The sequence below is a fragment of the Cebidichthys violaceus genome, unplaced genomic scaffold (genome assembly GCF_023349555.1).
Source record: "Cebidichthys violaceus isolate CVI_PGR_0920_01 unplaced genomic scaffold, fCebVio1.0.p SCAF_10, whole genome shotgun sequence".
Taxonomy (NCBI): Eukaryota; Metazoa; Chordata; class Actinopteri; order Perciformes; family Stichaeidae; genus Cebidichthys; species Cebidichthys violaceus.
This window is the reverse complement of record NW_027176263.1, coordinates 11,814,320-11,840,505: the sequence shown is the minus strand read 5'-3', so window position 1 is coordinate 11,840,505 and position 26,186 is coordinate 11,814,320. Positions and strand designations below refer to the sequence as shown.

At 43.9% G+C, this 26,186-nt stretch overlaps 1 protein-coding gene across 1 annotated transcript in view; it reads left to right on the top strand.

The window, feature by feature from the left end:
• Nucleotides 1–1,240: 1,240 nt before the first annotated feature.
• The window catches only part of LOC137878440 (cadherin-23-like), a 106,643-nt gene continuing 81,697 nt past the window's right edge, over nucleotides 1,241–26,186 (top strand). The window contains exons 1-5 of the mRNA XM_068718745.1: nucleotides 1,241–1,322; nucleotides 4,220–4,294; nucleotides 24,519–24,661; nucleotides 24,967–25,014; nucleotides 25,416–25,508. Of these exons, the coding sequence (XP_068574846.1) occupies nucleotides 1,268–1,322; nucleotides 4,220–4,294; nucleotides 24,519–24,661; nucleotides 24,967–25,014; nucleotides 25,416–25,508 (414 nt within the window). The 5' untranslated portion in view covers nucleotides 1,241–1,267. The remainder of the gene's footprint in view (nucleotides 1,323–4,219; nucleotides 4,295–24,518; nucleotides 24,662–24,966; nucleotides 25,015–25,415; nucleotides 25,509–26,186) is intronic.

The following is a 26,186-nucleotide window of genomic DNA, read 5'->3' as shown; positions in this document are numbered from 1 at the left end:
CAGTGGGCTTTGGGGAGAACGAGAATTTAGAAAGATAACCCTTCAAAATTAAATTGACACTGGATGAGTTGGCCGACCAGTGATGCCTAGCCGGGACAAGTGATGACGGTGCAAAGAGAGGGAACAAATGATAGGGGGGGCAGAGAGGATTCTCAACATGTCGGCCCTAAAGAGTGTTTACCTTTCCTCAGAATACCTGCAAGTTAAAGATGCAGCCACTGATAAAGCTGTGCAGCAATTTACAGTTAAGAGGCATGTCTTTGCTGTCCAGCAACATCGACAGTAAACGCCTCTAAACACACACTGAAGGATCTGTCTGCTCTGTCCTCATGTAGTGGGTCCAGTCCAGTTCTTTACTGATCTGGCCCTCAAGGTACTTGCATGAGCTTTGGCTTGAGGTAGTTACGACGGGCCCCTGTTACTGTCTGCCTCTTACAGAAGGGTTCAGTTTGCAGTCTTTGCGCCTGAACTAGCTACTTCCTATAACATCTTGTCACATGATCTTTGAGCGCAGGCTTTTTTCTGAGGTAGCAATCTGAATTTTTCCAAGTTTCTCCACCCGACACACTGTTGGAGGGCCCGTTCTCTCTAAGGGCCCCTTGACCCCACGGGCCCTAGCGCAACCACACCGCCTGCACTGTCTAAATGTACGGCCCCGTGTACGAGTAGACCCTCTTCTCTTCCTCTCCCTGGGTGGTAACCAGGTGACAACATCCTGTTCCTCTGGGTACCCACCGCAAGCTCAGTGGTTGTGCTGATATTGAGCTTCAGACGACCATCAGTCCTCTGTACTTCTCTGTGAGAATAGTCTCTAGGTTAAGATGGCATGTTCCTCACTGGAATCAGACATAACAAAATGAATCTGGATAGATATGGGTGAAGGTAATAATTCCATTATTTATTTTGTGCAACGTCTTGATGGCTATTAAATAGTGAGCACTCTACTGTAAATGAGCTGCTGCTGCTGTGTGTGAATTTCCCCTCATTAACACCCAAACCCTCAGGCAGACGCACAACACCTGCTTGAAGCATGCTGTGTGGCGCATCCTTTTTCTGTCCCCTAATTACGCTGATCGCGTCTCCTACTCACTTACACAGTAATCACCGAACATAAAGGAGCTGAAATGCCTTTGGACATTATGTGGCTAGACTCAAACTGCAGTGTGGTGATAATCGGCTCACAGAAATAATTGTGTGACTGTACAGTATCGTGTGTTTGCTTCATCAGGTGCTGGTGATGTCGTGGAGTGTGGGTTTAGGCGGCAGGATGACCTTTGCCAAGCTCCTCCTTCCCTTTCTCATCCTCCACTCTGTCTGTGAAGGTGAGTCCTCCTGACTTGTATTTAAATCCACAATGATGCTGCATCATTTATACAACGACCATGAATTCCTGGCTCAGTGAATACCTTTCTATTGAATGTTCACCAGTGTAGCTTCTCAGTGGAAAGAAGCAGAGGACGGCGGTTCTACTCGCCAGCTATTTTTGTGAATAAGAGCAACCGTGTGAATTGGAAGCTGAATAATTGAAGGAGTATGTTCAGCCAGCCAAGCTTTCCACTGAAAAGAGGAATACAAGTTTAAAAATATCACTGTGGCATCAACATGTAACTATAAAACTACTTTATGTTAGTCAGTCAATTCGGTCTTATGAATACTTATGGTTTTCCTAATGTCTTTTATCAGTGACTTGGTAAAATATGAATACTGGTAGTCCGCAGTAAGAGAGGCAGAGATTGGATAGCAGAATTTTAAAGTGTTTAACAGTACAGCACCTCTCCCACTTCTCTCTCAGTTCTTCGTTATTAACTGCCTGAAAGGATTTTCTGTCACTTACGTTCTACACTTGATGTATTCCCTTTCCTTTTCTTGACTTGTACACCTGTTCCTTTCAGTCCTGTCTATGGTCTATGTATTTTTACACATTTTTATCACCGTCATTACTTCACTCTTCAAACACTGCCTTTACATAATGTCTCACATTATTGTCTGGCCCAAGAACTGCTATAAAATATTTGAGTGTCTCTGTGAGGGCGTGAGAGAGATGGCGATCTAGAGAGCGAGCGTCTACGTTGTGTAAAGTCCCGGTAACTGTCTCACAGTGACAGACAGGAGACACGTCCAATCACACACAGCGCTGAAGCAGCGGGAAAGTTATTAAGTGAATGCCACAACCTCTTTCCATCAAGCACAACGAGTTTATCAAGGCTTTTTTTTATATCTCTGGAGTCCTCCAGCCTCTCGCTCTCACCTCTCACCTTGTGTTTGCTTTCAATATACCGGCTTTCTTCCTCCCTCCCTCCCCCCCCCCCTCCCTGTTACGACCCCATTAGCACACTGACCCAGCGCTCCTTTTTAAGCATCACTTCCCTGATCCGTCAAATTGGATTGATGATCATTGCTGTGATTATTTTGTGGCAGTAATCTATCTGCATCGGTGCCCCGCAGTAATTACACACCACAGGTATGGACAGGAGCTTGTTAACCGTCCTCCTCCTCACCTCCTATCCAGTGAAGCACGCTCCATGTTCTTGGCACCCGCCAAAAGCCACACTGGCAAGCCAGAGATACAGATCTTCTTCCGCACAGGCGGGCACATGACTGAACGAGAAGCTCCCAGTTTCAAAGCAGCGATTCCCTCTGTCGAGTGTTCTCACTTCAAACGGACCGGGCTCCCCTTCCCTCGCTGCAGTGTCTCTGGTCTGCCGCACAGCTCAGCTGATCAAAGACCATCAGCTTTGTTCCCTGATCTTCCCAACAAAAGCGCTCGTGTCACGCTGCCTTCTGACACCACAGAACTAAACCCACGACTATAACACGGCACACTGTTAACCCCTGAACAGGCCCTCAGAAGTGTAGCGTTGTAATCAAAGGATATTCAATTTTATTTTGTACAAATATACTCGTACTTCAAAGATATACAAGTTATACGTTTTTAACCTTTATTTATTCATTTGTGAAGAGCTCACTTTTTTGACCATGATGTTGAATTGTTTTCATGGACAATGGAGACACGAATGACCCTACAGACGAACCATGTAAACACGCCATTTATGTAAAAGCATGAAAATAATGTTTCAAACTGACATCAGCATAATGCACTGTGTGCCATTGATGTTCTCTGCTTACGATGTTTGGTATTGGCTGCTATGTATTTTTGAAAGTGGTTATCTATGAAATGAGATGCACTGTGTAAGGTGTAGCTGCATTTGATCAGAATATAAGTGCATGGGGGATGTTACAGTTGTTATTGAAGGTCAGATATCTGTCCCTGCTGAGTGATTGATGTGCTGCAGAGCTATGTCTAACAAAGACTCTGTCTTCTTCCCATTTTAGATTTTTGGCAGTTGTCATATCTGTCCCCTGCTGCGTGTGTGTGTGTGTGTGTGTGTGTGTGTGTGTGTGTGTGTGTGTGTGTGTGTGTGTGTGTGTGTGTGTGTGTGTGTGTGTGTGTGTGTGTGTATTGACTAATCATCGACCCATTTTTTTACATTCCAATACCTGTACTGCATTCAGAGGTACACAGGCTGCAATAGGAACAGCTGACGGTAGCTCGTAGAAAATGAACTGAAAGTAAACGATATGTGAAGTTCTCTATTAACTTCTGTCATTACTTTACTGTTGACATTTTCACCTTTGAAAACTTCCAAACATGCTGCTGGATCTTTATTTTTCCTCAACATGTCAGCCCCCAGATGTCACACACTGTCTTATACTGAATACATTTGCTCCAGGCACTCATTCAGTGTCATGAACTGAATATATTTGCTGCAGCCCCCTTTTGTGGAGGGGTGGGGTGGGCATGCTTTCTTTGGAAAGCAGTGTGAAAACAGTCTATAAAATAAACAATAGAACAAGGCTGTGTGCACTGGCATCAGCATTAAGGCATGTTTCTGTTTTAGTGCTCATTGCAGGAAGGTTTTTGCACGTATATATTTCCCAATGATCACTTGACAGATGCTGCTTGAGTACACGGCTCTGACTGCTGCTTCTGCTGCTGAGTGTAAAAAACCTAGTAGTAGTAGTAGTAGTAGTAGTAGTAGTAGTAGTAGAGTAGTAAATAAGCGAGTACACTATCAGGGTATACACATGATTGTCATAATGGAGATCATTTATAAGAAAATCTAACAGTTTATCCCTTTAACAATGTAATCAGAACACTAATCTAAATCAATAGTTTTATTGACATCATTTTAATTTTTCCCTTCTGTCTTCATCACAGGCTCCAACCAGCCTCCACGCTTCCTGAACTACTTCTTCTCGACCTACCTGCTCATCTATGAAGATATGCCTGTCGGTGAGTCTCTGTGGAGTGCCAGCACGTTGTGTTTGATGTATCCACGTTGTCTAAAGAAAGTACAGTAAAGCTGTCTTTGCGGATTGCCTTTGTCATCCTGTTTACTGCACAGAAATGGTCTGTCCTCGTGTCACTTGAATATAAACCGAGAAAGTGAAAACAAAAAGTAAAGAGAGACGTCAAGAAAGGCACTGACAGTGATGTCTCTAGCAGGACGCTTGTATGCGTTTCTGTGTGTGTGATGAGAAGGAAGCTCCAGAGCCTGAGAGCTTTTCTATAATATACTGTACTATAGCTGACACAAAAGACTCCTGGGATGCTTTGGATGTTCCTCTTCCTGGTGTTGATGTCTGGATGAAAGAGTTCTTCCAGATGTGATATCTTCCATGTTACTATACGCTTACATGTTGTGTCCCACTGCTGTTGGCGGTTTGTGCATCCTGGATTTATCATCCCCCCCTCTTATTTATTTTTTTGTCATTTTTTGTTGGTTGCAGTGATTGACAGGGCAATTTGAGGATGTCTGGCTTTTCATCATCTCTGAGGGTGTCAGTGGCTTGGAATTAAAATCCTTTATATCGGATTGATTTTCTCGAAGTTTTTTTTTTTTTAATCACATGACCTTTACACTCTGTCAGTACTAGACTGAGTCATCGAGTGTTGGCTTATCCTTGTCTACGCCCTCTCAGGCACAGACGACCTATAGTGTTTTCCTTTTTCACACTTTTTCTTGGGGTCATTAAAGTTCAAATGCAACACTAAGCCTATCCCAGTCACCGTCGCCTTCAGCGCCAACTCCATCATCATCGTAGTTGTGTACTGCAGCCAGGAAGAGGTACGGTATCCCACTGAGCCTACCATGAATCATCATCATCATCATGACCCCAGCAGTTTGTGGCAGAAAGCTAATTCTTCATTCCGCTTGTGCTCTAACCAGTGAAGGGCACGCATGTGCTGGTGGGGTGGCGTTGCTAATTTCCCTAACCACTCTGTCCAGGTTGCCCTCTGGCCATGAATCATCGTGTCCTCTCCTCAGAGGCAGCTGGGCTTCGGTCCAGCAACGCCTTCCACCGGTCCAGAGAGCTGTCAGTCATGTCCCTGGCTCAGCCTTTGATGACTTCTTCAGTGGTGTGATTATGAGGGCGGGCTGAGTGATCGGACAGTGACAATTTGTCAAGATTATTGTTTATTAGCTCAGCAGATGTCCTCGTCTAGGAGGCCCTCCAATTCATGAACACATAGACACACACTCAGGCCGGTGTGTGTGTGTGTGTGTGTGTGTGTGTGTGTGTGTGTGTGTGTGTGTGTGTTTTGGGAGTAGAGGATGTGACATGGTTGAGAATATTGAGATGTTCCGTTTCACCACAAACACCCTCACACAAAAACTCCAGATTACTTATCATCCAGCACACTGATTTAATAGAGTAGCCCGGCAGCAATTTCAATGCTGACATTGCTCTTACTCTTGATTTGAATAAAGGGTAGATTGAAAATACATATTTTCTCATCTCAAGGTTCAGTGCAAAGACTGTGCAAAGAATAAAGGATTGTTAAACTGTGCTTTCAGGGCACAATGAAGGCGGCTTAATCGTATTCAGAAATTCTCACTTTCCTCTGTTCTTCATTAGACTGTTATTTTACCGCACATTTGATGAACATAAATGAGCACCTGCCAAACTGCAGGACTTGAGCCCAGTGCTCGGGTTTCCACAGCCACTCCGATTGGTTGCATTTAGTTACCATGGAGGTTGTTGGGCTCAGTCCTGGCGGTGATGTTACAGCGTAGGGTTCACATGAGCAGGTTGTGTGAGCTAATACCAAGAACCAGTCTGTGCAACAAGCAATGGACTGACACATGCACAGAAAGGACCATGATACCATTTTATGGAGATGAGCAATGCAGACCGCCTTCAGTTAAAACTGGCCTGAAATGCATGTGTACACTTATTCACACCACTATCTGGCCTTGGTCAGGCAGCAGATCAGTGACTTAAGCTCATGGCCTCCGAGCCAGTAGCCTCCGCTCCGTAAGGCAGGCAGGAGCGCGTGATTATTTATCAGAGAGATGAGAGAACGCATCCAAACAGCATGTATATTTGATCTAAGGCTCCAGCCTCTCACCAGCAAGGGGTTTGTTTCAGGAACCGGCACATGGTGTTTCAAAGATGCTGCACAGCTGTGTGCTGTCGAAGTACGTGTAATGCAATGGGAGAAGGCACCTCACTATATATGTATAGTGTGTATATATATATACTGTCCTTTACCACTGAGTACATTACAGTCTTCATCGTCTCTCATGCAGGAACACAACACCCTCAGTTTGATGCACGCATGAGGCTGAACTAAAGAGGAGTCTGCAGTCCCCTCTGGTATAAATGATGTGTGATTAGGCTGCAATGGAGGGCTGCTGTACACTGCGGTGATACGGTGCCTCTTATGATTTATCTCAATATTTGCAAGAGGAATATTTCATGGTGTTTAGATCAAAATTCTCATTCATGTACATTGTCTGCATAGCTGTATGTGTGTGTATGTATGTCCATTTAGTGTGAGTATGTATGCATGTGATTATGTTTCATGCATTTTGGTCACATCCAGGCGGTGGGATCGTTCACTCTTAGGGGGGGCAGCTAAACAGAGGAGCTGATGTTTAACTGCAGTGGCAGATAACAGTGCGTGTTGTGTCAGGAAATGGGATGTGTAATTAGACCGAGAGAACACTTTGATTAAACGCTCTCATCTCCTAATCCACTTTGCCCTGATTCGGCAGATTAAGCTCTCTACTGAGTAATTAACTTGTGGGAAGAACACAACATTTGTTCAAAATAAGAAACTTCCACACTCTGCTGGGACGGTTTGTGTACGTCTTTTAGTTTGTGCCAATCTAGCATACGGCCTCGCTGTCTGATTACATTTAAAAGTTTGGCTTAGGCTAACGTTATTAAGATAAGTGTTTTAATTTACACGGGATAAGTTATTGTATACGTTCAAATTTAGGAGAGAAGCTTCTGGCAGTATTTGTTACATGATTCATTAATTCAGACAAAGATTTCAGTCAAATAGGCTCTTTTTTACAGTATATTTATATATAATACCAGCAGGGAACATGACTCCAGAGGCTGGGACAATGTTTTTAAGCCATTTTTAATCCTGTGCATTAAATATGTAGATTCTCAGCTTTATGTGCCAGTACTATGACAGTTAAAACCATTAAAATGTCTACCTTCTGTCTTAACTCCTTTTGCTCTCCTTTTTCTTTTTCACTCGCTCTCCGCTGCTCCCTCACGTTCTACTGCCACAGTAAATACCTTGCACTTTTAATTAGCTCCGTGGCGTTCTTAATTCAATAATAATTAAGGAGCAGGAAGTAGCCCCAAGGAACAACTTATTAGAGCCTTCCCCTAAACTTGTTGATAATGTCTGTGTACTCTCTCTCCCCAGCCAATTCCCCACTGTCAGCTGCCTGGCGCACTTTACATTAACTATGGCTTGTCAACACTCCGTCCTCAGGACACTCTCTCTTTCACAGCTTTCTGAATTAGTGTATTGACTACCGGTATGTTGGCTGCACTTGTAAACAAAGCCATATTCATAACTATTGCTATAGTTACTGTAGATTGATGGTGTTTGAGTGTAAATGCTCCTTGATCTTAATAGGACCAATGCTTCCCGATTATAGAAACTGTGTCGGACAATCTCGCAGCAGAACGGATTTTTATATATATATATATATATATATATATATTACTCTAAGACCTCTCAATTCTCTTAATGATGCGTATTAATTGACAAATTCCAAAGTCCTCCTTTGACTAAATGTTACTGCATTGTGGAAGAAGTATAAAGGTTGAAGTGTGCAAATTGCCCTCTTTTGTTTGTTTGGAGATAAGTTTCTTGGCATTTCGGCCTTTACTCTCCGCTCTCAGGTCATTGCAAATTTTGAGTGAACCTCAAAATGTCGGTTTAGGATTTCCCGTGCTTTTGCTAATATGAACGAACATTTTGTGTTTGTATTGTGACAGGAACAGTGTTTCTACACCAGTGAAAAAAGCTTTGACGTAACATTGAAAACAGTAACGTCTGCTTTCAAAGACTACAGGAAGAACATGAATGCTGCTTTAAAGCTCAGGCTTTTCTCCTGCTCAAGAGGTTTTTGTGTTTGGTATTGTGGAGTCCATATTTGACTCCCCGTTAGTGACACTGGAGATAAGAGCACTCGGATCTGTTTTGCTGCTCATCAAATGATTGGCCAGGTTGGAGAGAACGGCCTCCTTACCGGGCTGACTCTCCTGGTGCTGATTTAAACAGCACAGTGGAGGAGACCCAAGCACTGCTTCATTAACTAGCTGTAAACACAGTTCAGATTAAAACCCCTCTTTAGCACTACAACTGAACGGTTTACCATCAACTCACATTGTTGTCCCTTCCACCATGTGCTAATTCTCCTTTCACTCTGACCCAAAGTATGATATTTAAGATATTGCACGTGCAAACATGTACTGACATCAGGTATGTGAACTAAATATGTATCCAGATTTGAGAATTGTAATGAAAGCGCTCCCTCTAAGAATGTGGCCCACGCGCCACATACAGTACACAGTCATTTAACCCCTGTGTTAAATGACTGTGTTTCAGGTGTGAATGTGTGAACTGGAAAACATCCATGCACAGAACACTGACCCTTAATGAAGAAGTAAAGCAAACCAAACTACAAAACTGCACAATGTTACTGTTTCAGAGCAAAAAATATCCCATGATTCATCAGTGTGTAGTCCACCATGCCAGTTGAATTGTTGTCAGTAATGCACCTACAGCATTAGATGTTTCACAAAACAAACATTAAGACACTTAATGACAGCAAGGCAAATGTTCTATTGTAGCATTTGGTATTTTTGGGAAAGCAATGATGATCATGACTAATGGTAGTATTTTAGTAGAAGTACATTTAAGTTTATATGTGTACTTAAACTACATGGCCATTATTTAAATAACGCCTGTTCCTCCAACTACATGCATGATGTAACGTACAAACTTCTCGTAATCTAATGAGAATTTGACATTACAATGTGACTCTCCAACACACCACAGTTTTAATGAAAGCAGGGATCCAAAATATAAAACACATTTAGATATTATGGGAAATTAAATGAGAAAAGTTAATAATTTGGTTTAAGAAAGATCTTCAAGGTGATATTCTGAATAGGTTTGTCAAACAAATATAATCAAAAAAGCAAAAAAGGGTCCTCACCCATCCCATCTGACATGTAAACACAAGACAAGACAAACAAACAGAGAAGGAGGAAGAGAATTGTTATCCTTCAAATGCTTTAATATAAATCTGCAACATCCCTTCGCTTCCCCCTCAACCTTTTTGTTTTCTTTATCAGGAAACAAGGTCTAAACCCTTCTGAATAAGTGGGAACCTTTCATTTCTGTTTTTTGACATTTTAATTATCTAAAATTACCTCACAACAACGGCAGATTGTTTCGCAGAAGACTAGAAGACATCCAAGAATACCCTGCCTGTCCTTTGCCTCTCCAGAGTAGAAATGGAAGCACAAAAATGGAAATAAAGAAAGATGAGCAGTGATAAAATGAAAGGGTAATCAGGGAGTCGTCAGGAGACAGAGAGAGGCCAGTTCCTCTGAGAGTTGAGTCGATGTCTTTGGGTTGTTGGCTGGTATCCAGGCCCGGCTCGTGCTCTAGATATTTGTTCATGTCCGGCTGTGTTCAGGGCAGCTCTGAGGTCTGTTTCTGCTCCCGCTCTCAGCCCTCATTTAGCCAGATTTGAATGCGACGTGTGTGTGTCCTTTCTGCATCTCTGGCAACTGCTCTTGTATCTGTCACCGTTTATGAGTTTGAGTTGGCGGACCCGCTGTGTGCATGACACTGAGAGCAAATGTGTGTGTGTGTGTGTGTGTGTGTGTGTGTGTGTGTGTCTTAGTTTTATAAATCCTATCTACCAGCTGCAGAAGTGAAGCATTCCTTCCTGTTGCGGTTTGAACCACCTGATCTTAGCGGGAGATGAGTCCCAACATGACCCGGAGATATTCTTAATGACTGGAAGTTTTTCTCTCCATTTGAAGCGTCTCCCCCCCCCCCCCCCCCCCCCCCCCCCCACACACACACACACACACACACACACACACACACACACACACTTTAGGAAGGGGATACACTTGATCTTCTTACCTCCCGCGACAGCTCTCTGCTGTCACTGAGCTGCTGCATTGACTCCCACAACGGTTTCCCAATAATGCACGAGGGACCTCCTGTTTTGGTTTAGTCCATCATCCCTTATCTCTCCCCGTGGTGCCTTGCTCCCCCCTTCCTCCCCCAGGAAATAATGGGGTCCACGGTTCAGTGGTGTCTGCAAACACACCATCCATCATGACGCTGTGCTGCGCTATATTGTCAGCACTTACCCAGCACGTGATGTGTTAGTGTTATTACGGCCATTGCAAACACTCGCAACACTCTGGCCTCTCATTGCAACATTGCTTCTGAGTTTCCACGAATGCTAAGCATCCTGCTCCTACTCGTACATCATTTTAATATCCTCACTGGTCCCTGATCGTCTTAGCTAGCTATCTGACTTTCAGTCTTTTCTGCCTGCACTGAAGAAAACGTTTATTTTAATAAATAATATTGTTGCATATTGTTGCAGGCAGTGGTGTAAGAAAATGATTCAACTTCATATGTTTCAATTATGTTCTAAACAAAATAGGCAGAACACGTCAGGTCACTCAGCTGCTAACAGGAAAACCTCATTACACGTTTTGTAATTGACATTTAAACAGCTTGATTTGTCTAATTTCTATAGTTGACGTGTCTTAAGACAAACATAATAACATAACAGGACTTAATGGATCATTTTACACGGTGATTGTGTTCAGGAAGCCTGAGACACTATTGCTGTTATCAACAGCATGCTCAAACATTTTGAGAGATGGGTAAAAACAAAGGAAGGTTATACCAATTTGGAAAGGGTAGTGGGGACAGGAAGAGGGCACACAAGCAAAATAGATTTAGTTTTAATATTGGCCAAGTTTTTATATTCATACCATTATTCCTGGCCTGACGTAAGGGGGGTGTAACAAAGCAAAGCATTCATCCAATCACCAATAAGCTCTTCGCCAAACCTGTGCACTTATGTAAGACTGATTTAATGACTAAAAGAGCAGCGATAAGTGTTCAAATGCACGTTCATACTAACATTTAACTGCCGTTAAGACCTATTTATTTTAGACCGAAGCTATTTTAGACCAACACCAAGCTTTCAGATCCTTCAGAACAGAAATGAAGCGCTTAAGTTACAATGACCTCATAGCTTTGCTGAAAATGTTGTGTACAGTCTCGACCAGATGTTCTTAGTTTCTCTCCACCACTCAATCTGTACAGTTCCTGCAGATGTGTCGATGTAACACCCAAAGACCTCGTCCACAATCTTTGCGAGAAGATTGATTCACACTCACGTGAAAAATGTATTTATATCCAAACATATGCACTTCTATTCAGCGATGCACTTTGTTTTTGTGTTTCTACACAGGACCCCCACCATTTTATTACGCTCCAAATCTGTTTGTCTTGTGATAGTCCTTCAAATCACACAAAGCTTTAAATGTATGTACTAGTAGTATACAGAACGTTTAAAACTGAAAGTATATTTTCAACAATCAATCAGTCAAGGCTCCAGAGGTCCCCTCGTTTGTGAGACTCTATTAGAGACTACCGACAGACGGAGACAAAGAGGGGGGAAGCGTGTTGGATAGCTTCAGGCTGGCGTGTGTGTGTGTGTGTGTGTGTGTGTGTGTGTGTGTGTGTGTGTGTGTGTGTGTGTGTGTGAGAGAGAGATATTTCTCTGGGTTGTAAAAGTTAATTGAAGATGTCTGTGGGAATGTGGAGCGACACCAGGTTGAGCAGTGCTGCCAAGGCGCCCAGCACTGAGCTGACAGGCGTCACTGTGATGGTGGCGGTGGTTAGATTACCTGACCAGCTGAGGATGGGCTTACACACACCGATACACATTTAGCTAACACTCTTTTTGGCTTCCAAATGACGCTCGGGCTCAAATCAAATTGAATGTCGACTGTATTTCTGTGTGTGATGATTCTGCATGCTCTCGCTCTCTCTCCGTCTCCTCGCAAAGAGAACACAACAATATTTATGATGGTGATTCTAGATCTTTTTTTTCACTACCCCACATTATCAGCATCGCCACAGAGTTCAGTTGTTTACACTTTTGTGTGTGTGTGTGTGTGTGTGTGTGTGTGTGTGTGTGTGTGTGTGTGTGTGTGTGAGAGAGTCCTTAGGTTTAGTTGCAGCAGTTCCTCCTCATTTAGAGAAATTAGTGATTTTCAAACCCCACATTTACTGGAAATGTAAAAAGACTGTTTTTGTTTTGCTGTGTTTTCATTCTCACTTCAAATTGAATTCATTGTTTCAGATTTTAGTATTTGTTTACTAATGTGTGTGTGTGTGTGTGTGTGTGTGTGTGTGTGTGCGTGCGTGCGTGCGTGCGTGCGCGTTACCCCATTCTCCAGTACTGCGAGGTGCCTTGCTGGGTGGCAGATCAGCTACTTGCAGCTGCTTATCTGGCCCAGGTGGGTCACGGCTGATACCTGCCGGAGCCACACAGAGCAGCTAACCTGGAAATTGATGTTTCACATCAGCGACCAGCTCTCCCAGCTCCATCGCAGGGAAGCTGTAGGGGTGAGGAGGGGGAGTGCTTGTGTGTCTGCAGTCTGTCTGCCTGTGTTTGTGTGAATGAACCCCCCCCCCCCCCCGTCTCTCTGTGCCCATTGGAACACGCATGCTACAGCTAGTGTTGTTACTCAAGCACAGATATATTGTTTGGATGAGGCCTCCTACCTTCTTCCTGTCACGAAAATGAAATGTTAAGGAAAACTCCTAATTGTCTTTGAAAATCAGAGGGTTGGATCTCAAACATCACTAGAGATGACTTGAAAGCTAAAAAAATCTCCTACTGGGACATGCATAATGTTCTGAATATTACTTAGAAAATGACTTACTGCTGAGAGAAAGAACCCGCGATAGAACCATTTAATCTCTTTTTTTTAAATGATACTATATTTATCCCATTAAGGGGGAAATCTGTCTCTGCATTTGACCTATCCCTGTATCAGGGAGCAGTGGACTGCCCATGACAGGCGCCCGGGGAGCCGCTAGGGGGACAGTGTCTTTTGCTCAAGGACACTTCGACTCAGAACACGTCCCAGCCAAGGATCGAACCAGTCGCCCCCAAAGTATATTTCTAATATTACGCACCGTCCTGTAGTTTCCTGCCATTATCTGAATTGTGTTAGGCCAGTGGCCAGACTAGCTGTATAGCTTCTTCTTTTTCTTTGCAGCAGCAAGAGCTGAGATGTAACAGAACAGCGTTTCTAAATTGAAGTGTGTTTTAGTTACCACTAAGCCATGACCAGTCCCAGAATAGCAAATTTGCTAAACTCTTTGAATTATTGTTTGGATGAAATGCTGAATCAGCTTATATCAGACGCCTGGAGGCTAATATCAACATTGGTCTGAGGCTGGTGTGCATTCTGTGAGGAAAGGTTATGTCGTTCTTGTCTTGAAAGCTTCCATTTGTTCTCATAAAGGCCAGCATGCTGGTGCCAGATAGGATTCATTTACAGACCAGTCTCTGTTTGCTTTTGTTTTCTGGCGTCTAGATCTTTGCTTTCTCTGGTGGACAGTGATGTCACTCTTATTCTCTCTCTGGGTGCTTCCGGTATGTCGTCGTTCGCTGTGGTGATGCAGGCTACTGCATACTGCTACTTTTTCAGCAGAGAAGCACGTGTTGTCAATTTGGTGTTTGCCCATATTTTCTTTTGACACTTTAGAATGTGTCTTCTAAATCTATGCATGTTAGCTGTAGAGCAGTGATGGGCTGAGAAGGAGTTGTGTGTGTGTGTGTGTGTGTGTGTGTGTGTGTGTGTGTGTGTGTGTGTGTGTGGTTTTGCACACTAGTCATAATTTAGCTCCTCTCTTATCTCACAGCTGAGAAGGTGTTTGACATGTAACAGTCCTCAGAAGCATATATCTTTTTTTGTGTTAAGGAATGAGAAAGGCCTTGCTGTCGTCTTTGCCCCCCCCCCCCCCTCCCCTATTCGTTTGTCTGTGCGGTAGTTTGTCTCCAGTGAGAAGTTGGAGTTGCTAATAAATCCTAGGCGTTTCTGCTGTCAGTATGTTCAGCATGTTTTCCTTAGCTTAGAAAAAGCCATTTCTGTCTACACAGGGAGCGGGTCCTCTTGCACCGCCGTGTTTCTACAGCAGCCCAGAACAGACGCTGGACTTTCGCGTTGTACCTTATCTGAAGGTGGGGAATGCGTTTACAAAACCCGGTATTAAACGAGCCCCGGTGCTAAATAATTAAAGATCGTAGCATTGATAAGCCCAGACGTTACTGGTGCTTTTCACACATAGACACACAAACACGGACAACAATACACAGGAAGAGCGAGCAGGCAGCTGAGGTGAAGTGAATGATACTCGAGTTGATGCCGACTGCGCTTGTTGCTGTACGTGCGATACAATATTTGCGAGTAAAAAGCCAATACTTTATCAATACATCTGTGAACACGTAAAACGAAAGTGAAACCTAATTCAGTCGGCCACGCTACGTCTACACCAGCACAGCATGAACTATCGGACAAAAGTTGTTTTTACTAAACTTCTGTTCGCTGAGACAAAGCAGCCAGATGGACAGAAGACGGGAGGACTGATGGTGACGGATGTCTGTGTCCTTCATTCTTCATAAACTTAACTCGTAAAATGTTGATGAATAAATAACATTTTGATTTGTTTCCAGTGAGATATTAATGACTTTATCCAGTGAATTTGCTGTTGTAAACATAACTGTTGCTGCTCTAGAATCAATATATCTAAATTATAAATAACCTCCAATTCTGTTCGGAATGAATTTGTTTTTAAAATCTTATATGTTTTTAAAAACAATGATTGAGTCATGTAGAACAGAATAATTAGACTCTCTAGTTGTCCTAAAATCCTTTAGACGCCTTTCTCTACATGTAGGCCACCGTAGTTCTCCGACTCACTCTGAAAGGGAGGGGCTGAGCTGAGGCTGAGCTGAGGCTGAGCTGAGGCTGAGCTGAGCTGAGCTGAGGCTGAGCTGAGGCTGAGCTGAGGCTGAGCTGAGCTGAGGCTGAGCTGAGCTGAGGCTGAGCTGAGGCTGAGCTGAGCTGAGGCTGAGCTGAGGCTGAGCTGAGCTGAGGCTGAGCTGAGGGCTCTTTAGTTGATTGCAACCTGCCACAAACGAGATGCCACTTAAACTTACACACTATCCCTTTAATGCTTCACTCTGTCCCTCTCTCCATATTGACCAAGGAGGTCAATTGCCAATTTGCCAGTGCCATTGTCTTTGTCAGGAAACCATATTAATTTTGGCTAATTAGGACCTGAAGCTCATGAGCGCTTCAGATAATGAGTTCATTTATAATCCATAAAACGAGTGTGGCGTTTTACGGGATGAAAAATGCTGTAATGGCGGACGCCGGACATCAGATTTAGGCAGCAACGTAGCAAACAATCTAGACAGACACACACACACACACACACACACACACACACACACACACACACACACACACACACACACACACACAACAAACCAACCATCCGCTTTAACTCACTCTCTCTCTCTCTCTCTCTCTCTCTCTCTCTCTCTCTCTCTCTCTCTCTCTCTCTCTCTCTCTCTCTCTCTTTAGACTCTGGCATGTCTGCATTGCAGTCCTCTGCTGGTCATCTTGAGCACATTATCAGCTGAGCGTTTCGGTGATAAGGGATGGAAAGGGAGGGAGATTTAAAGAGGGAGAAATGACAGGAAGAAGGTAGGAGCCAGGGATGCAGGTACTATAGGAGGGAGAAGGGTGAGAGAGAGAGAGAGAGAGAGAGAGAGAGAGAGAGAGAGAGTAAATGATGGGGAGCTGGCAGAAACTGTGCATGTGAAAGTGATGCACACACAAAGAGATATTGGCAGAGGGGGAGATGAGGGTGAGAGGGGCTTCACAGCAGATGGGCATGAGAGAGTGAGATGAGGAAGATGGAGATGCAATAGTGACTCTGCCCATATAGATAAAGTCCAGCTGGCCTTGGCCTGGCCTGGCCAGTCAGTCCGCTACACTGAGATGAGCTGGACCAGACCAGGATCGGGCGTGCTAGTGTTGCGTATGGAGCGCAGTGCAATTCTACAACTGTTTCACCGTATGGACTGCTGAGAAAACACACAACGTGCCACCATGAAGCTGTCTATAAAAAGGGAATGGGAAATAAAGCAGCGGCGGCGGCGGCTTGACACTAGTCTACATGGAGAGTGGATGTGGGCCACTGAACCAAGGTGGCAAGTCAATTGTTATGCTAATTCTGAATGACATTTGAGGCCACTTTAACAAGGTATCAGGGTTCCACATTTTGCCACAGAAGATCTTCTGATTTGAAGCGGCAACATCTGCTTTGAGAACCGCCTGCTGCAACAACAGGGTTTTCCCTGTCCATTCAAATCAATCAAAGCCGGCCAGTGCTTTTGTTTTTTCACTTGCCTAAAAAAAAAAACAGAGTTAAGAAAAATAAACCTGAGCTCATGCATCACAGGAACAGAGCGCTGCTGAAGAACAATGACGGTGAGAGATTAAAGAAATTACTTTTCTATGCAAGATTGAAGATTTTATTTTCAAGTTGCTTGGGCACAATTTATTATTTAAATAATAAATAACAATTCAGTTTTAGCAATTTATATTGATGTATTTATTGAAGTTAGGATGGCAATATTGAAGTTGAGCCTGATGTTGCCTTACACATAAAAGAATGGTCTTGAGGCATGCAGCTTATTAATACACTGGTATCGGATCGGTACTTGGTATTGGCTGATATTTAAATCTGATTGGGAGCTGTAGTATTATCACTGAAAATAAAATAGTAGTGTACATACAGCCTGTTCAATGTTTGAGTAATGTGGTTAACATCTAGTACATTTTTTAAAGAACATGCGTTTGGCAGCTTCGTGGTCTCTCCGACCGTACATTGTTCTAAAATTGCTGTCATTTATTTTTTCAATAAACCTGATGAACAGTTCAAATCTGCAGGTACAGTCACATTAAATTGTCTCTGCCCTTTTCCTCGCCCTCGTCCAAAACAGGGAAACCACTGCGGATTCTCTGAGCTCTGGCATATTTGTTCTAGCGGTATTTGTCAAGAGAAGGAGTCCTTGTTTTCTGAGGCGATACTCCACACTCTGCCTTCCAATGCCGAACAGGGCTGGAGGTCAACTGTGAGTTGCCTCAGCCCCGGCTGCTGCCATTCCCCAACATCCCCATCTACATCCGCAGGGCTGACAGAAACAACATCAGCCCTATATTTCAGTAACACCCGGGCCAAATGATAAACATGTAAACGGGAGAGGAAAGGGGAAAGGCCAAGAGGGAGAGGCTTTTGTTTCAGTGTGTGTGTGTGTGTTGCTTCACAATGAAGGTGGCATGTTCCATTACCCGACCATGATTTAGCTCACTCTCAGGTAATAGTCAGCCCTGGTGAGGTCAGCAGCGGGCCACTGCTGCAGAGAGGGAGAGTACGGAGGCTGGAAGAGAGAAGGCAAATAAAAGAATAAGAATGCGATTAAGAACTGAGGTGAGCAGCAAAGTAGGATGAAAAGAGCAAGACGGAAAAGGAACGAATCGGGCAGGCGTTGCGAGGTGCCAGTGTTGATGGACGTGTTGGCATGTTGGCAGGAGTGGAGCGGTTTGGGGTGGATGCTTGTGTGTTTGGGGCGGCCGTTTGCTTTTGTGACAAAGACGGTCCGGACTGGCTCAGCCGTCACTCCAGAAGCCCCAGTAGCACACAGCCACCTGTCCACTCCTATCAATGCTGCCTGCGTCCCTCTGTCTGGCCTCCACAAGCAGGAGGGAGCGTGACGAGTGGATGACAAAAACAAAAGAGAGGGAGAGAGAGGGGGGGGGGGGGGGCAGCAATACTGAGATGGGATGGAATAGAAAATGGCAAGAGCAAAGGGCTATCCTGTGCGATCGCTGCGTGTGAATGTGCAGTGACAGGTCTGCCGCTCCTCACCAATGTGTGGGATGACTGTCCGCTAATGTCCTTCACTGTCCTCCGACTTTCACAATGTGATTGCTTAGTCACAGCCTTGTCACTCGGCGTTTTCATCATCTCACCATTTGGGTGTATTAGAAAGCCAATTCCTGAGCCGGACGGCCAATCAGACGCGTCGTCCTCCTTAGTTCACTTTGGACTGAGCTGAATCGCTCTCATCGTACGCGGTGCAAATGAACGATTCCTATCCGGACAACAGAGTCGACTCCCAATATACTCTGATAACCTGATGTAGTATTTCATGCAGGTTATCTTTGCCTTTACAGTATACTCTTACTTAAGGTATTCATAGTATAGTGTCTAGTGACATATAACATTGTACAGCTTCAGGAATCCCTTTCTGCAAGCTTGGAGAACAGAACTAAACGGAATGCAGACTTGGCTTTGGTCTTTTTTTCACAAGGTCGAAGTTTTTTGATTTGTAAGCTACAGATACATAAACCTTTTGTTTTCAGACAGCCATGGATACTTGCAGTGAATATAGACTAAATGTACAGTATATACAGTAATTGTTTGCCTACACATATCTGTGTTTTTCACATTTTTTTTAAACAAAAAGTGTGTATGTTACGTTTCTGAGAACGCAGGCTGTGTAGACACGCGTACACGCACACATTTAGGATGTGTGTGTATTTCTCCCAGGAATGGCTAAAGGAAAGGCAGAGGGTGTTCTCCTCCCATCCGTGACAGATTTAGTCATAAATCTGGTGGATTAATACACGGCCTCCCAAGGACTCTCGCGCTGTGTGTTGTTGAAACACAGGAGTCACTTAAAGCCAGACTCCAGGCACTATTTGTCTTCCTCTCTCATCCCCATCACGGTTATTGATGTCTCACACACACACACACACACACACACACACACACACACACACACACACACACACACACACACACACACACACACACATTCATGTGCTCACACACACCACAAAGGAGAGAGGGCCAGTGAAAATTAGATAGAATATTTTTTTAATGTCTTGTCTCAAAGGAGCTATTAAAATGTAGGGATTCCTGTGAGATAAAGTAGCTTTGTTCCAACAGACAAACATAACTCCCTTTTTGAAGAAGCACAGTTGTAATTTATACCCATTATTTGATAAGTAAATTGTACTAATCTGCAGCAGCTGTGTCAGTTTGAGAATATGTTGCATTTGTTTCTTTGTGGCACACAGACATGAAAACATAATCAGTGAGCTTTTTCCTTCTTTCCATCTTTTTTTTGTGTTACTGCTGGCTGTCTAATTGACCTCCCTGAGGAAAAGAATTTACCGGCACTCTCCATGGCTGTCTTCATCCTCCAGGGAAATAAACTGTATACTAAATAAACTAAAAAACAAAAGAAAACCCATAAACTAAATCTGCATGCACCTTCTTTTTCGCTATTAAATATGCCCCCTGCACAAATACACCTCTCTTTGTATGGAAATAGAGGTCCAAGCACTCAAGTTTCTGGCCGCAGTTTATTTCCTCATCCAACTGGCTTCCCGGAAGAAGCCCGAATCTTCTAGACATTAACGCATCACACGGCACCGCTGGCAAAGAAAGCGGGGATGAGTTCATTTCCACTCCTTTCCATCTTATTTGTGAAGACAAAGAAGGAGGTTTAATTTGTCCTGTGTTTGACTGGAGGTGAGGGTGCAAGTTAATGTGTGTGCCCCCGAGAGATCTCCGAAAAGAATGAGCCAGTAACAATGATGGAATCTGACTCCTAAATCAAAGTGCTTCACATAAAGTGACTGAGAACAGTGGAGGGAGGGGGGGGGGGGGGGGGGGGGGGGGGCATATGACTGCAGAGGTGTATTCCACCTGATCAACACAAATATGCAGCATACAGTTCCACTCTTCAGTCATTACGTTGTCGGTTCTCTGTGATGGCTACAGTAAACAGCCACATCCCTGTTTCTCATTTTAATAAAAGTAAAGTTTATGTGCGTTGTATAGATCCTTCAGTGCATGGAATCACTCTCTCTCTCTGTACTAGTGGTGAATAACAAACTGACCTATTTTGTTGTACTGGCACAAAGTCAGAGAGCAGGACGTGGTTTAAAGGGCTCCCTGTTGTCCCGGGTCTGATCTGCTGCTGAGAAGTATGAAAGGTTTACAGTCACGCTCCCATCATCTCAACTCATCTGTGTGACGGATGTGAAGGCTTTCCATTACAGCTTCTGTTCTCCTCACATGGTCGTCCTTAAAGTGACAAACACTGCACTATAAAGTAGGGGACAAAATGCAATGTTCTGACTGAGCTCATGCTGCCAGTGAGCTGGAGACGGGGTTGCCTCTGTGACTTTTTGATGAGTGATTGATGGGAGGCAGCAAGGCTTCAACTCGGTGTTGCTGATGTGTTTGAAGGCTCTCTTTGTCAGTGGAGAGACAGTGTGGTAACATGAGCGGCATCACACTGACTCATCAGCCTGCTGATTAGATGACCCGGCCTCAAGACAACACATCAAGTATTTATACGAAGCGGGTAAAGATCAAGATTCCTCCGTCGGTCATCCCTCCACTACGCTTTAAGGTATCTTCTTTTACTTCTTTTTTTTTTTTTGCTGCTCTTTTGGTAGATGGTGTACTGAACCCATATACCCATTGAGCCTCTGTGCACCATAAAAATCAAAGCTATAATTCACAACATGCGTGAAATTGCAGTCCTGACAGTGCCTGTCCCACTGAATCAGCGCTCAGATGAACGAGAGGCCTGAAGATGTCACAAACATAATAAACAGGGCTTTGGCCTACTGCCTCTTTTTCTTTCTCCGTCCTGAGGCCCCAGGGCCGGGCCGAGCCTAGTCCCCGTCTAAGACGCGCGACTCCCATCGATCCAGCAGGGATTGATGTCCTCCAGCGGCTGATTTAGTGCCCCCATTGGCTCCTTTGCTTTTCCTAAAAGATTGGGCTGAGTAAAACATACGGCAGCTGCTGTGTGTAGGTTAGCAAGTCCTCCTACTTTTCTTCTTTCAGTCTCCTGCCTCTCCAGGCTTCATCAGTGTTCTATGTTTTATGACAGCGCGTGTTTTTCAGCCCTGCCGCAGTGAATCAATGATGTTTTGACTTAATGCAGAAGTCCTACTCTAACTTTGGTAATACATTGTATTTGTTACTAAAGTTAGTCACTTAGTCACCTCCTCTGCACCTTTTCCTATTAACTCTCGTTCTGCTATGCTTCATTTTGTATGCCTCTGTGCAGCCCGTGTCCGGAGGCTTTACTTTCTCAGGATGTCCGACTCATTCTTGTGAAGGCGATATCTCAACGCTGTTGGCTTTCCCCCCATTTAATCCTATATGCTTCCAATATTTTCTTTAGATTTCCCCTGGCGTATCGTCAAAGTAGAACCATTTCAGTAAACCAGTTATGTATTCTATTTTGGCCTCTTTCCATTTAATATTAGAAGTCGCATCAATATCGGCTGCATTAGTATATCAATTAAAACATTTTACGCATTATTTGCTATGCATTCAATTCATTTTGAAATATTTGGAAGCACAACTGGAGTTTGGAGTAAAACTGTGTGTATTCTGGTATCCTTCATACCACAGAGTGAGTCTCTTCTTTATATTGAACCCTCAGGAGTCCACACATCTCTAAAGGGTTCTGGTTGGGCCCCCATGGGTCTCTAGCTTACCTTGGTGTGTTACATTTAGCTCTGCTGTGGTCGTTCTGGTTAGACCTGACTGTCGGACTCAGTATTCAGGGGACAATAGGGGAGAGAGAGGTGAGGTAGCGAGATGGCCCTCCAGTCCATCGCTCTTGTCATGAGAGCAGTGTTAGAGTCGAGGAGAAGGGGAGGGACAATGTTAATGTGCACTGTATCATTCATAACAGTAGTACTGGCATCACTTGCTGCTAAATAGCATAATTTGTCAGGGAAAGGGCTTGGTGCCACAGTGTTACACATGAGCACTACAAGGATACCTACAATACACACACACACACACACACACACACACACACACACACACACACACACACACACACGCACAGTAGACTTTATATTTGTGATTACAGCAATGCTTTAACCAACATTGACCCTCAATAATTTGTACCCTTACCTCATTTCAATTCTGAATATTCCCAGAACCCTCAACCAAAATATCAACCCTAAAACTAAAATTGACCTCCACCAAAGCTAATCCTGACTTTAATCGTTACATTCAATTACGCCTCAACCCAAAAAAACACCAGATAGGCCACCAAAGCTCAAATTTCCTCATCTTTCTGTCATTCATTTGAGGATCATTTCATCCTCTTTATTTATTCAAACATAGTCACACAAGCATAGAAATGTCAAAGTCTGTGAGTACAAAGTAAGTTCTTTTCTGTATTGCATCCATTATGCTTTGTCAAGACATGCTACTTAAGGCAAGCTTAAAAACTGATGAATCCAATGAAACGCAATCGGAGGAGATGAATAGAAATTGGAGTTAATTCATACATATAGTGCAGTAATCTTAACTGAATAATATTCCACTGTAGACTGATTCAGCAGATGGAGACGTATTCTAGCCTCCAGTCCAGCACATGGGCTAGATAATCTAACCCATATGCTTAATGGCTTGGTCTTAGTTTCTCTTTTTTTTCACAGCAGAAGTTAATCTTCCACACAATTGTGACTCTCACACATAGTCTCAAGTTTCAAATGATTTGGTTATCATTCATTTGTTATCCTTCGCTCGAGTGTGGAGCAGACAATTCCTCCACAGTCGAGAGGGCCGGAAGGAGGAGGGAAAAAAATCCGTTATTATTGATGACTATGATGTAAAATGCTCAATTTGCACCGTCTTCAACCAAATTATAACTCATATTGAAAGCAGCTGAATTTGCATAAATCTCATTAGACGCAATGAGAGGAGTTCATAAATCGTTATATTAATTAGTCATTTTTGCCACCCTTTCATAGGAAAATGGGGTGTATTAATAAACCTAGAGGGGTGTGTGATTGTGAAGCCTAATTGGTCGTTGTGTTAAGCATTTTGGTGCTCAAGCGACAGGCTTGATTTAGTTTGGCTTAACCTCTATTGTCTGACCGAGTACCTGTAGGGAGGGAGGGAAAGTGTGTGTGTGTGTGTGTGTGTGTGTGTGTGTGTGTGTGTGTGTGTGTGTGTGTGTGTGTGAGTGAGATCTGGATTTAGTCTCTCGTCCATCCACTCATATTCAACACCCTCTTATTTCTATTTAGTTGTAAGGACTCCAGGTCAATGAAATGTCTTCAGAACTACAGTTTATCTCTACTTGGTGTACTTGTAAATGTGTGTCTTCATGTTAGCTCTATGTATGTTGTATGTTAGTGTTCTGTGAGTCAATAGAAGATATGATACAAATTCATAACCGCTGGGGTCCATTGTGTGTGTGATCGATATCAGCAGACCCTCCCCAAGCCGTTCTCCCCGGGACAGTAATGAGCCTTGACCCTCTGCTCTGAGGGGTCTCCATGCTGTCTTCCATGCCCCTCCTAACCTCCGCCTTGCCCTTCTTGACACATCCGTCCAGCATGGTGGGTTAGCCGGCCTAATGGCGCTCCACCTCTGGGTTTGATTAGCCAGCCTGTCTGAGCTCTGGTGTCTGTGACGAATGAAGTCTATGAACCACTGCGGCTCCAATTAAAAACCCTTCCTTCCTCTTCCTCTCTCCCCCCGCACAGGCCAGTGTGTTTGTATGCGCTGCGAGTGTGTGTTGTTACGCCATCTTCATCCTTAACATGAAAATGCAGCTTGCTGCACCCTCATGACTTAAGTTTAGTGGAGGAGCAAGTTGTTATAACGTCAATCTTTGCCCTGACCCTGCAGGTCAACTTGTTTTCTTCCTTTAGTCCACTTAAATGAGAAGAACAGCTCTAACACTAACATTCAAACGGGTAACAATAATGTTTCATATAATACAAGTGTTTATTATACGCGTACCATATCCTTTCATGTAGCTCAGTCAGTAATGGGACATCAAGGGTAACGACAGAATCACGGTGTATTTGTAATCTATTGCTCTTTAGATTAGTGAATATGAGGTCACATAACCAATTCAAGGTCTTTTCAGACCCTGACCTTTGACCCTGTGGGACTCCTAACCTCTGACTCTGTCTGGCAGGTTCTTCAGTGGCCCAGCTGAAGGCAACTGATCCTGAGGGGGAACCTCTCATGTATGGTGTTTCAGGAGAAGAGGCCATGAGGTATTTCTCTGTGAACAAAGACACTGGCGTGGTCTGGCTCCAACAGCAGCTGGACCGTGAGGTATGATCACCAATCAAACACACACACACACACACACACACACACACACACACACACACACACACACACACACTTACACATTACATAACCAGAGAATTATATAGAAGAAGAGACACTCTGCACAATTTTGAAAAGAGGAGATGGGATGTAAATGATCAGATGATGAAAGCAGTGAGAAGTGTAATACTCTTCAGCGGGAGGAAAAGGAGGGGTTTTGAGTTCAGAGTGGCTCTTCTTTGTCTTTTACTGCGTTTGTGCACTGCTGTTTTGCCCCGCGTGTTTATGCTGATCTCTGTCTCCAACAGACCAAGTCAGAGATGCAGGTCGAGTTCTACGTGAGCGACATTCAAGAGGTAAGAGAGAGATTTGCACTGTGATCACAGTTATGACACCTCCTGTCACACGCTGACACCTTGATATCGCCTGACCAAATGTCACAGAGAGACCTTCTCCCTCAGCTCGTCTCCCTTTCAGTCCCTTGCTTTCATTCGCATCCTTATTTTTCTCTTCCTCACATGTAATCGTTCTGACACCTGTCTCACTCTTTAGTCACTGAAACATACTGACGTTCAACCTACTCTCCCGCCGCGGGTAATCTATCACACGCTTGTCCCTGTTTTCCTGTTGTTGTTTTCTTCCACTCTGATTCTTGGCTTGTTGTGGCTCGTACCCATTTTCACTGAGTGCAGCTCTCTGACAAGTCACTTGTGGAGAAGACTTGGGATCAGTTTTACCAAGGCGTTTCCTCCCTCAGGTGGTCAAAGACACGGTCAACATCCAGATTGGAGACGTAAACGATAATGCGCCGGTCTTCCACGGGCAGCCTTACACCGTCCACATCCCAGAGGTAAGGCTGACAGAAAGTTGTTTAACCTAATGTATCCATGGTAGTAGTCCAATAACGTGCGAATCAGAGGTTGTGATGCAGACAATGAAAATCAATTATACAATATTAATTATTTCATGATCCTCAAAACAATGATGCCAGCAGAAACAACTTACCATCCGAAGAATAGTTTCCTCGTATATCTACTATAAAGTGCTTTGATGAAACCGTGGTTTGCTTTTTGGAATTTAAGAAAAGGTAAAAAAAAATGTAAATAAAAGAGACGTATGAAATTCAGCTCAATGTTTTAACTATTGTAACAGCAGTAACTGCATGGTGGTTGCACCCAGCTTATGGTGGTCATCAACAATTGCTAGCGTTTTGGTCTCTGGGGCCCAGGAAATGGCTGCGCTTAGCCGCACCGGCGATCTTCCCATGATTTGAGAGGTTGTCTTCTCGCCCATATTTAGAGTGTGCACAGCCTCCTTTTGTAGGGAATTAAAACACTCACCGACTCACTGCAGTGGAGACCTCAATCTCTTCTCTCCCTTCTCTGTCCTCTCCCTGAATCTGCTGCCTCCCTTCTCGGCTCTCACTTCTCTCCATCTTCCTCTCTCCTCTTTGCCCTCTCCCTCATCTAATCCTTGATGGAAGTAATTGCCAGAGTGGAGTGGAAGACTTCAAACAGGAGCTGAAATC